The 12394-nt window shown below is 42.9% G+C and overlaps 1 protein-coding gene across 1 annotated transcript in view; it reads right to left on the reverse strand.

Moving 5' to 3' along the window:
- The window catches only part of CREB5 (cAMP responsive element binding protein 5), a 100505-nt gene extending 88626 nt beyond the window's left edge, over positions 1-11879 (reverse strand). The window contains exon 1 of the mRNA XM_027814715.2: positions 11836-11879. Within this exon, the coding sequence (XP_027670516.1) occupies positions 11836-11846 (11 nt within the window). The 5' untranslated portion in view covers positions 11847-11879. The remainder of the gene's footprint in view (positions 1-11835) is intronic.
- Between the last annotated feature and the right edge of the window lie 515 nt (positions 11880-12394).

Consider the following 12394-nt stretch of genomic DNA (forward strand, 5'->3'; position numbering starts at 1 on the left):
AATTGGGCCCTCTGTATTTTTGTTTTTAAACTAAGTAAACCCAAATTAATTTATTCAACTCAAACCAGACAGGTTTCTCTTTAAAAGGAAGGCATATATGGTCGGAGGGGCTGGTGCAGGAGGCAGAGTGACATGCAATGATGACTGTGAACTGCAAACTGCTGGCAAAACATTTGGCTTGCCGTTGGTCTGTGGCCAGTATTTTCCTTTGTTAATGAATCCCACATCTTTTCTAAGTTAAGCATTTTTTCTTCTCTTATTTGAAACATATTTTAAATATTTTTGTTTTTATGACGTCGTGGAACACGATACAGCCCCCTCCTAACCCTGAATATGGGAAAATCAATTAAAATTCTGACATTAGGAGCTATGATATAAACATATGGTTCAACTGCTCAGACTTCTTTGGTTTTTTTTTTTTTTCCTTTTTTTTAAGCAACATATCTGTGCTTACAGAGAGAAATAACCAAACAAGAACTCCACGTTACTGGGTAAAAATGACACCAACTGAAAGTGTATCACAGTCAGAACCTTGCTGCAAATTTGGCAGGTTTTGACAGATTTCCTATTAGACTTAGGATTACATATTTTTCATCTGTGTTCTTTTCTGAGGAAAATGCCCATTAAAGAAAGAGCCATCCTGAATGCTGTGTTTAATATTTAATATATTTTGTCTCACCCAGAGTACCTTCATTTTATGACTTAAAGAATGCAACCTTAAAATGGAGTTTCACAGGCTTCCTCATTAACTTTTGACTCTTCCCTAAACAAAATAGAAGAAAAAATAATTGAGACATTTCCCATCAGAACAGGAACATGATTTTCAAACGAAATGATAATTTTGGGCATCCAGTCACACCTGCCCTACTGACCACCAGTCCTCAGGTCTATGTGACAGTGAAAATCCTTCCAACTCCTTTTGGTATTTCAAATCGTCAAAACCCGAGACAGGCAAAATCAGTCGCTGCAACTCCAGGGAATACAGGCAGCAAACAGAAGATTTAACTCTCTAGGTCACTGCGCACGAGGTTCCTGCTGAAGCAAAAAGAACATTTTTCCCAGAGGTCTTGTAAGATTGGAACCAGTGTTACAGGCAGCTTAAAGTGAAGAGTTATTTTTAATCTGTCACTGGCGAGGAAACAAGTTTTTTCAATCATCTTCTATGGACATCTAGTCTCCAATCCTGCAAGCACCTAGCGACATGAATTTACATGCCCTCCTTTAATATTCTCGAGTTTTACAAACCTTGCAAAATTTCTTCAGCCACTGTAATTCATAGCTAGTTCTACTGATGGCAGAGATGACGAAAGTATAGCACAGTGTATCGCTGGCCCTGCAGCCCACACCGCCTGAGGACGAAAATACACTGGAAAAAATAAAGTTGCAAAAGCCTCTTCTGCAGCAACCTCCTTACTTTCATAGCATGAACGGTGCCATGCTCATGTTAGAAATGACAAAAAGCTTTTTCGACAGGTTCCTAATGTCATCTCAAACTCTAAAGTTATGTGAGGAGACTTCAATTATCTATAGAGTATGTGCAAATTAAATATACTTTGTTGCAGTGAATTCACTTGCATTGTAACCGACGTGATTTACGCAGGAAACTGAAGCCAAGCTCAAAAGCTAGAGCTGGACTTTTTTTTCCCCCAGTAAAATAGATAATTTACCAAAAGCAGCACTTTCAGGTTGACCAAAATTATTAAATTCACTAATAAATTATATATTAAAAGTATTACAGGTGAGGAAGAATAGATATTTTGAAAAGCAGAGTTTTCAACATTTGTAAATGTTCCAATCTGAAATACCGTATTAATTAGGAGGTTTACCTAGCTAATTTTAAAGAGTTAATTTTCTTGTAAACCAGAAAATGTCTTTGCTCTTTTTTATTTGCACAGAATTATTAAGAAATTAAGTCATATCAAGTTAACCTAAATTATTATTTTTAATTTCAGTCACTAAGTCATCAAGTTATTCATGTATAACTAGTTAGTTACAGCTCACCTGCAATAAGCAAACCAATGACTCAAAAGAAACCTTAAATCTGTTTTTCTTCAGTTCCTGTCCTAGAAACAACCTAATATTCCAACTCATTCCTCTCTTTCATGTCTTCTCTCCAAGATTTTTCCTAACTGATTTTAACAGCTAGTTACAAAAGTGAGCATCAATATCGATGTATTAATGAAAAACAGAACCAACACTGATATTTTCAAAACCACCTTACTTACAGACTGATTAGGTTCATTAATAAATTAACTAGATAATAATGCCGTTTTCAAGGCAAAAGGAAAACAGTATATTCTACAGGAAGGTGCAGGACTTTTTGTTTTGTTTTCAGAGGGGATTAGCTCTTCCAGCCAGGAAGTTTTTACCACAAGTCCAGATTCAGACGGATTTGCTCTCCATCGGACAGTGGTGCAAAATCATCTTTGACATTTACTGAAGCATCAGGCACAGCACTTTAAAAGGACAAAGCTTGTCTTGATTACAGGAAAAGAGGATGCAAACAAGGTGAATACGTGACAGTAAGGAATGTGCCAGCTGTATGCTCCAGGACTGCACTTTTGGAACCCTCTGAAATAGGAAAAACATCCTTCTCTAAACCTTTTAGCTCAAGACGAATATGAGATTCAGTCAGTGTCACTGCACAGGCTTTTGTCAGTGAAAACTCGTGACTGTTCCTCAGTCTTTACGTTATGCTCCATCATAAATTATTAATTTTGCAATAATAAAATAACTGAGCATGCAGAAGGGCAAAGTATGATTTTACATGTGATATCAGTGACAGCATATTGGATAGTCATTAGTTAATGGACAAATACAAACGCAGGATAAGGTAGACAAGGAGTTCATTGCAAAAAGGCATTAATGTGCCATTAGTTTTATAGTGGGAACAGCTTTTACTAGCTAAGTTCCTGTAAAACATACTTGGAGCTTACAGGGATATTAGCAAATGGATCCCTCGCATGGTGATGGACAAAGCTTTTCTCCTAGTTTTGCAAAACATGCTGAAAAACACCACAGAGGCCCAGAAGTTTTATTTGTTATGGGTTAATCCCCACCCCCACCCCTTTTTTTTTTTTTTTGTATAACGAAAAAGGAGGGGGCAAAGAGTGGTGTTTAAACAGCTGACTGGTTTAGAAATACCTCAGAGATGGATTTTCTCATAGCATTTTATCGTTCTCCTGCAATTCTTGACTATAAGCAGAAAATACTTAGTCAAGCAGAGAACGAGACTTAATTCAGCTGTTTACGAAATGAAAAGATCCTTGGCTTCATTTTGGCTGATTTCAGACAAAAATGGCTGGTTGTCAGGATTCCTATTTTATCTTTGCATGCTTATCAGGCATCTCCTAAAACTTTGGTGACCCTCGCTTACAGCACGGTGGGACAGCCAGGAAATGAAGCACCTTGAAGTGTAATTTACTCTCTCCTCAGTCACAGCAACTCAAGAGTCCCCAGTTACACCTTCCACATGAGCGCATACACTTCTTACTTCTCAAAACAAAGTGGACACAAGCAGGTATGGGATATGCTTTAGATGACATTATGCTCTTGCCATTTGCTTCTTGCTTTTTCATCATCAAAATTCTTCCTGCTTCCTCTCCCCGTACAGCCAGCCAGCGCTGCCACCAGTGCAGGACCAGAGAACCGTTTCAGCCAGAAGGCACCTCTGAAGATCACCTTGTCCAGCCTCCTGCTCCAAGCAGGGCTAAATGCAGCATCACAGCGGGCTGCTGGGGGACTTTTCTAAACAAAGTGTGAAAAGCTCCAGCAACAGAGACTGCACCATCTCTCTAGCCTGTTGCTGTGCCTCGCCACGCTCCTCCTGCGGGAGCCTTTCTGTCTTTAGGTCCCACGGGAATTTCTCTTGCTGAAACTTGTGACTGTTGTCTTTTGCGGGAGCCTTTCTGTCTTTAGGTCCCATGGGAATTTCTCTTGCTGAAACCTGTGACTGTTGTCTTTTGCCTTCAGGCTGCAAAGTGGGGCAGACCCTGCCCGGTCTGTAACTAGCCTGTAAGTAGCTGAAGGCTGCAGTTAGACCCCCTGTTAGGCATCTCTTCCTAGGCTAAATAAACCGAGTTCCCCGATCTCCGCTTCTCCTGATGCTCTCTCCCTGTGACCTAGGGACTATGTCTGTAATGGCATCCGTCCACCGTGCAACTCGCCCACCGCGTGGGTGCCACTCACTATAAGTCTTTGCAGGCTCACCCAGGAACACGTGCGCAGTCTTGGGGTGCCCATTTTGGGGTTATCCAACAGTCCAAACAGATTTCACCTTGAACTGCTCAAGACTTTGGGCACAGAAGGGTTTTTATTCTCCCCGCAATAGAGAAGTTCTTTCTAAGTCCTCTGGGGATTGTTTGGGTGAACCCAAACATCTGACCCTGAGCCAATCAGTTACTTATTATATCTAATGTTTGTCCTATTTGATAATTGCTGTGCACACGAGACACATGCCAATGTAGATCTGCTGCCGAAATCCAGCGCTCCGTTGCTCAGTGCCGCATGGGGAAGCAGCAGACTCATACCCTTCCTACATACAGCTCAGCCCTATCTACACTCCAAATAGTTCTCTTATGGAGCATTGCTTCTTTAAAACAAGTCTCACCAAGATAAAGAACTATTTTTTTAATTTTTTTTTTTTTTTTGGGGGGGGGGGGGGCAGGGGTAGGGGAAGGAGACTGAGATGGAGTTGCTGCTGGCTGTACTGTCAGTCAAGAACTTGTCCAGGGCACCAGGTGAGACCGAAGTTTAAAAACTCTGGAATGTAACACATGCAATTGCCACAGTATTATTGCCTTTCTTATCATCTGCAACTCTTCACACTTTGGGGCATTTTCCCACAGAAACAAATCACAAGTAACAGAACCATCAGAAGAGACACGGGCCATCAAAAAGAAAATAAAATGTACAAAGCTTAATAATTTTTCAGTGTACAGCAAGTGAGAAAGCTGCTCATTTTTAAGACCTTTTTAAAATAACAAAAAAAAAAAATCTCAGCAAACACAATTACCAATTTGGAAGGGAAAGCATTTTCCCTTGAAACAATTCCCAATTTCCCTTGAAACAAATGTTATTTGCCAAAAGCCTGAATTTTAACAATTATTGAACCTTGTTGGAAACTTTTCAATCAACCACATTTCACTTTTCTAAATAGATCTTTATAAATCCATGCTTTTTGAACTAACTCTATACTCAATTTTTCTCTGTAATATTCGTTTATTTTCTCATTATATTTTTATAAATGTTGCTGGTAAGATTTTGTACTTTTCCTGAAGTATGCGGCAGCTCTCAGAGGGCACTACAGAGTCTTGTCAAAACAGTTTAAACTAAAAAATGGCTAGATTAATTGCTGAAAGGGAATTTGCTACATATTCTTGGTTCATTCAACATATTACAGTATCTACTGAATTGCAGTAGCTGCATCAGGTTTTGCTCTGAATGGAAAAAGTTCCATAATGCACAAGACTAGTAAGTAAAAAGCAAAACAAAACACCTACTGATGCACAGCAATGTCCCTTATTAATTGTTGTTTAATTTTTTGCCCAAGATGCGATTTCTCTTTCTGAAAAAACTTGAAATCGGAGGTAGAGCTGAGGAGTGCTAATACAGTTTCAATTAAAAAAAAAAAGAAAAAGAAAAGAAACTGTCATTCCAATGTATATACCTACATCACCACCTTAAGTCATGCAACTTGGGATCTTATTTATGTGATAAATTCTTTCTGACAGGATTGCTTAGGAATAACAGGTTAATTTTGCCTTGCAGCCTCAAGTATATTTGGGGGGATGACACTATATACACATACAGATCCATGCATACAGAGATTTCTGTACTAATCTGTACTCTGTGCAACACATCCCTGTTTCATACTCTAGATTCCAACGGCAAGGAGCTTTGGTTCAGGCAATCCTTAAACCAAACCTTAATTTAGTCTTTTAGTTTGATTTTTCAGCCAATCTTACTTCTATGTGAATTTACAAAAGAAACTCACTTATTCGAAGGATGTCAGAAAACTAAAAAGTATTCAGAGCAATGGGAATTCCTGCAGTCCTGTGAGTGACAGTACAGGAGAAACACAGCTCACATCCTTAGCTGCAGCGAAAGAAAAGTTCACTTCTATCTGGAAACCAAATGACAACCGAGAACACAGTACTGGAACATTTTTTACATGATACTGAGTGCCCTTAAACTGAGGTCAAGGGAGGATCTGGTCTAGTAAGTTTTTTCTGTTGTGGTTTTTAAGACTCAGTTTGGAAAAAACTAGCTCATGTTAAAACTGACATATAAAATTACTGGTGCGGATGGGCTTTTCCAGTGTGGCAAAACATTCTAACCGTATTATTTTTGACAGGGCTTGTGATAACTAGTTGACATTTAGAGAAAGCATAATGAACTTTTATTATTATTATTTTGCTGCTACTAACGAGCACAGATTTATTGATCTCCAGAAAATAGTGCCCATCTGAACGACATTGCCCATATTCTTTATGGTCATGGAGCAGCACAAGAGCTGTAGATATCTGTAGTAAACTCCTCCATCTTATTATTTATATGAATATATCTTGTATTCATAGTAATAAATAGCTTTAATATGTTTGACTAATGGCTTCAATTTGCAAAATGTCCTGTGATGCTCTTGAATGAAAGATATTATGTTAAAATAATGACCACCACACAAATACAGCTTGTGCTGATCTGAGAGACCACAATTCTCACTGTCAACTAGTAGTTTTACTACAATGTGCAGAAATCTTTCAGCAAATTAAAAAATAGATGTTTTCAGTACAGTTACTCATTTAAACATAGGAAGCTGATGCTACAAGGAAACATCAGAACATAAAATAAAGAATGGAAGTGGGGATGGAATAAACAGTGTTCCGTTAAGTAAATGATACTTTCCTGGCTCTGTCAGGATCCAAAAGCCCTAAAAAGCAAAATGTGTGTCACTGGGGCTGAAAAATAATTCTTTTTTTTTTTTTTTACAATCAAGGCCTTGAAAATGTGTTTGAAGGAAGTGGAAGGGAAGATGGCAAGCACCACAACACAGAAATTCCACGCCACATTTAAAAACAAACACAAGTACCCCTGTAGAAGGGAAATCAGCCATAAACAGGGATCCAGGGTTCATAGGGCTGGGATCACTGTGGCTGAACAAGTAGTTTTTCAGGAGGGCACGTCCCAAAGGTAGAGATGTTGCAAACACATAGGTGCTCAAAGGAATGAAAAGAGGATAGCTTTACAGATTTTATCCAGACCCCATCAAGGCAGCACTCACATTCACTGCAGCAAGCTTTGGACCAGGTTCAACATCCAAACGTAGTCCTCCCTCACTGGAATTGGCTGGTCACGTCAGAAACTGTTTGGGCAAGGTACCCCACCCATGAACAGAGCGCTCAGGGAGAGTATGGTAGCGAGCAACAAACAATTTGTCTCTCTGCCAAGATTCGGAGTTGTGTCTCCTACTCGTTCACCCACTGAGACAATAAAATGAGGGCTATAGTAAGGTTCTATCTCTGAAGCCATCTAAGAAGGAATGCCACATGAATGAGAAGCAAGAGGACCAGGGTTCCTTCGATTTTTATATAGAAAGTGGAAGAAGTGAGTAAGCGATGGGGTACAGAAAGCCACTAGCAGATGGATGCAGTGTTTCCATCAGCTCTTTTCTCTGGGATATGTAAGGAGGAAGAGGAACAGAAAGGAAATACAAACCTGAGTGTGGAAAGACAGTTCCACTACAGGAATTGCCACATCAGCTAGGTGGAAGACAGAGATATGCAAGTCCATTTGCAGGAGAAAGAGAGCATAAACACAGTTAAGTGGATATTAATGAACACTAAACAAGGATGGCAAGCCTGCTCTGAACTTACAAATCACATCCGCATTAATACCAAATGAGTTCATTAAGATTAACATTATTATGATGAGTATCAAAGGGATTAAAAGAGATTATGGCAAATAAGAGAGTCAGATAGGAATGAGATGTAATTACCTTCATATCTGGTTTATCTATAGCTGCAGAGAAAGACCCAGCATTCACTTCACACCGAAGGAACCTAACTCACAGTTTGATCTGAAGTGTAATTTTCGGCAAAGCTGATCTCAACAGTTTGGGCTGAACGCGGCCCAGGCATGTGCAGGACGAACAAAAGAAGGGTGGGAAGGTGAGGAGAGAGAGACGGGAAGGGTGGAGAACGCCCGCTCCTGCCCCAGCACCCTCACCCAAGCGCAGGAGACAACTTGGTCTCGTGCCCGCCGGGTCCAAAAGGTGATGCGAGGCCAGCCCTGCCACCACCTCTGCCCAACATCGGGCCTGCCATGACCGCAGCACTCAGTATGCCGACTCTGAAAACTTCACTGGGCTTCACAAATATCAGCCAAGCCTTCCAAAAATGTTTGAGGGAAATAGTCTCACTGTAAAGCTAGGAAAATCGAGGAATACAGGGGCAGAGGTGTCATAGTCAGTGAAACAAAAAGAAACTCTGATTTTTACCTCTTGCTTTTGTATGGCAACTGCAGAGCCCATTCTATTATGCATGCAGAGACCAGCTAAGGAGCACCAAATTATGGCTTAAAATCACACACAGCTTATAGAGTGGATATTCTGCCAATGCACACATTCAACGATGCAGGCGGAAATGTTACTTGGGATGTTGGTGGGGAAAATTTGCTGGGACTCTTCCAGCTGGGCTCTGCTCTGAGCAGATTGCCTTTCTTCACCGGCCGGCTGCGCACAGTCAGCTCTCCAGTGCAAACAGCACTTCCCAGCTCTGGTGTGTTTGGCCTCTGGTTTGTTTGACAGGTTACATGTGCTTCTGACTGTATCTTCTGATGCTCTTTTTCAGAATGCCGTTAACATTTCTCTTGGCTGCTGTTTAAAAATGAGGTCTCTAAAGATATCATCCTTCAATATGAAAATCCTCTTGCCAGAAGGGCTGGCTTCAAACATGTTGAGGCTGACTGTCAGAATTGTTGACTTCTGACGATGGAGCTGCAAGTCCACAGCCTTACCTGCACGTCGGCTTCAAGGCAGCAGCTAGCACTGGAGGAATCCAAAATGGGCAGCTACTTTCATTTTTTTGTTGTCCAAGATGAATGTGCATTTCAAGAGCACCTGTCAAGCACAACCAGAGTTGTCTGGCTCTCGTCAGGGCAGTTATACCTCATTAATTATAAGCTTTGTTGCTTCAATAGGCAATACACACACACAAACACGTGTGTGTGCATGTGTGTGTATGCACATGGAATTTACAACTGCAACTTTTTGAAAGAAGCCTTTAAAACTGGTTGTTTGGGTTTTTTTTTTTCTGTGGTGCTGTGTTGAGATCAGTTAAGTAGCAAAAGTGAACTGTAACTTGGAGTTACAATGCACTTCTGGAAGGGAAGCAGGATTCACATTTTTACACCCTCTACCTAACTTCGCCAAGCACAAATCAGCAGGGTGGAGAAGATGAAGTTGCTTTGCGGAAGTTGCGAGCACAAGGCAGGGTCACCGGTCAGTCCACAAAGACTAAAGCACCAAGATGTTCTCCTTTGTGGCTAGACAAGTGACACTCCGATCCCCCATGGAAGGCAACCCGATGCCCAAAGATGTCCAGGCCACACCACACCAAGTATTTATCTGTGTTTTTATAAAAGAAATAGTAAGGATGCATTTCTGCATAGGCAAAGATGAAGCACGACAGTCTGTCATCCTCTGCCCAGTGTCTTGCCAACATGGCTGGACACTACACTGATGGACTTTCCTGCACAAAGTCTCCAGCCAGAAAAGGCAGGAAGGGAAAGAGTGAAGGCAAGTCCACCTCAGCATCAGAAGCAGGCAGGCAAAGGGAAGAATCTACTCTGCTTTACTCTGATGGTCTGCAGAGCTGCACTTCCCAACGTTTCTAGGAGAAAATATGAGTCAGAAATCCTACGGGAACTCCTGCAGCAGCTCAGCTCCCTCCACAACCCACACATCCTCAACAGAGCACTGCGCAATCTAATCCATATGGTATATCTGCACTGCAACGTGGGCCAGAGCCGGGTGCGGCCTTACGTTAGGCTCTCAAATGATAAAAGTTTGGCACATGAGCAACTGTTTGTGCTTGAGCAGTCGGCTGAGGAGCTTGGAAATCAGGGCATTTAGGAAAAACCTGTGAGTAAAGTGCGCGGACGAAACAGCTAGGCACAAGATGGCTTTGCGGAGGGCTGCCAGGGGGAAGGGAAGGCAGGAGCTGGGCAGGGGCTCTTGTTCAGATGGAGATGGGGAGGGTTTCCCATCACTGCAGAACTGTTTGGTATCTCCCTCAGTCAGGCCCCAGTACAGGTTGCAAAAAAACCCCTCCAAACCCTCAAGAGTGTTTTTAAGGCTTTCTTTAGCCAAGCAAATCTGTGGTCCGCTGCTGATCCAGTGCTTCCCTCCAAGACAGAAACTCCCTGAAGAGGGCACTTCCGAGAGCAGCATCTTAAGAGCAGACAGCTCTTGACACAGAAACCTGATACAGAGCTCCTCCAGCAGAGTGGGTATCCTGAGGACACCAACACACACCTGGTATCTCACGTTCATCCCACATCTAAACACACGCAATGCCCGAGCAGGGGCTTAGTCGGTGTCAAACTGTGTGGCCCAGCCTACAGGTGATGTACTCAGAGCGCCCTTGGGGAAGAGGTACCTTTTCTCCCTCCCACCCAGACCTAGAGGCTGTTAGCTCTGTGGAAAAAGGAGTAAAACTCGTGTAAGGAGGCAGGCAGGCTTTGTAACACCAGCACAGTGCTCTGTCCTGCAAAGGCAACGCACGTGGGTAAGATGCCCCAACTCCTCGGGAGTTTTAGAGAGCAGGACCGTGACACGGGGGGATCTGCCGTGCAGGGTCGGGACCTCGGCAGGTCCAGCAAGGGGTGGAGAGCAGCCCACGGAACAGCAACGAGCCCAGGGTGAGCTACGGATCAGAATGCTGCTGACAGGTGCTAGGGATGAAACGCCGAGGTTCCTCGGGATGAGCTCTGCAAACCGCCTCCCTTAAATGCTTTATTTTCTCCAGCGGATCTCCAGCAGTAGGAGCTTTCACTCGCTCTGCTAGGCAGAGGCTGAACTGCTCTCTTCGTACAGTTTCAAATTCGCCAGCTACGCTCGAAGAACCACCCCTTTCTGCCTTTGCCTTTCTCTTTTCACTCTCTCCGGGCTTTTTTTGAAAGCGACACCCAGTTTCAAGCCATGTAAAAAAATATCAAAAAACCCTGGTGGAAAATAATTTGCAGCTGTGATAATATCACATTTTTTAGAATACCGTAATATAGTTTTACTTTTAATAATAAAAGATAAAAAAGGAGAGTCTGCGAATAATTAGAGAGTGCAGTCTGAAGCCAGTTACAGTCACTGCAATTGATAATAAACTTAAAGCCCCTTGACAGCAGGTAAATGCTGTGCAACCCTGACCCCCTTCCTCTCACATTACTTAACAACCCTGCAGTTCCAGCATTACATCACCGTCCAAGCCATTGGTTCCTGCATTTTAACTCTCTCCCTGTCTCCTCCGATTAGGAGCAACACATTGATGGGGGGGTGGGGGGTGGGGGGGTAGGGGGGGTGGGGAGGGAAAGAACCAAAACACAACAAACCACCCAACTTCTCTCAAGTTTGCTGTGCTCCTTGTTTGGGTTTGGTTTGGTCCAAAAAAACACTGTTTCTGCTGCTAAGAGTAGAGGTTGCACGCACCAGAAAACAAACTCTGTCGAAGTGGAAGAAAGAGTGGGAAAGGGGGACTAGGGAGGGGAGGAGGAGAGGAGGAGGAAGGCAAGAGGGGGGGAAAAGTATATAAAAATCAGAAAAGGAAAAGAAAATTAAAAACAAACCTCATGGACATCACTGAGCCTGAATTCCCTGCTGAGGTGCAGAACATGAGAGCCCTGGAATGAGTGTATGTAGAACTTGAGCCAAAGCTTAACTAGCCCGAGTGAGTCATATCCTTCCCATTTGATTCCCGTCCAACTGATGATGTAATGCCCTGGCCCTCTCCCTCGCTCGCTCCCGCTCGCTACACTACCTCCCTCCTCCCCTTTTCTCCTTTTTAGCTCAGCGCTGGTGAAGTCACCATTTAAATCTGGCAGAGCTGAAGCAAAAACTTCAATGTAACCAAAACAGCCCCAGGCCAAGTTCCAGACGTACTGAGACTCGGTGGTGCAATTGCCATTGGAAACGAGTAAACAGAGAAAGAAACAGTGCTGCCTCTGAAGGGCCTGCGCAGCTGCCTGCCGGATCGCAGGAAAACCCAGGGATGGGGCTGACATGATTGACGGGGGCTGATCAGAAGCCCTTGCACACAAACGCGCTGGCTCCCAAATGCCCGCATGGTCCGGGCTTCAGGAAGATCCTGCGATGGGAAAAGGAGGAGAGCGAGCCGGAGACGAGGAG

This window comes from Falco cherrug, chromosome 4, assembly GCF_023634085.1.
Source record: "Falco cherrug isolate bFalChe1 chromosome 4, bFalChe1.pri, whole genome shotgun sequence".
NCBI classification, from domain to species: domain Eukaryota; kingdom Metazoa; phylum Chordata; class Aves; order Falconiformes; family Falconidae; genus Falco; species Falco cherrug.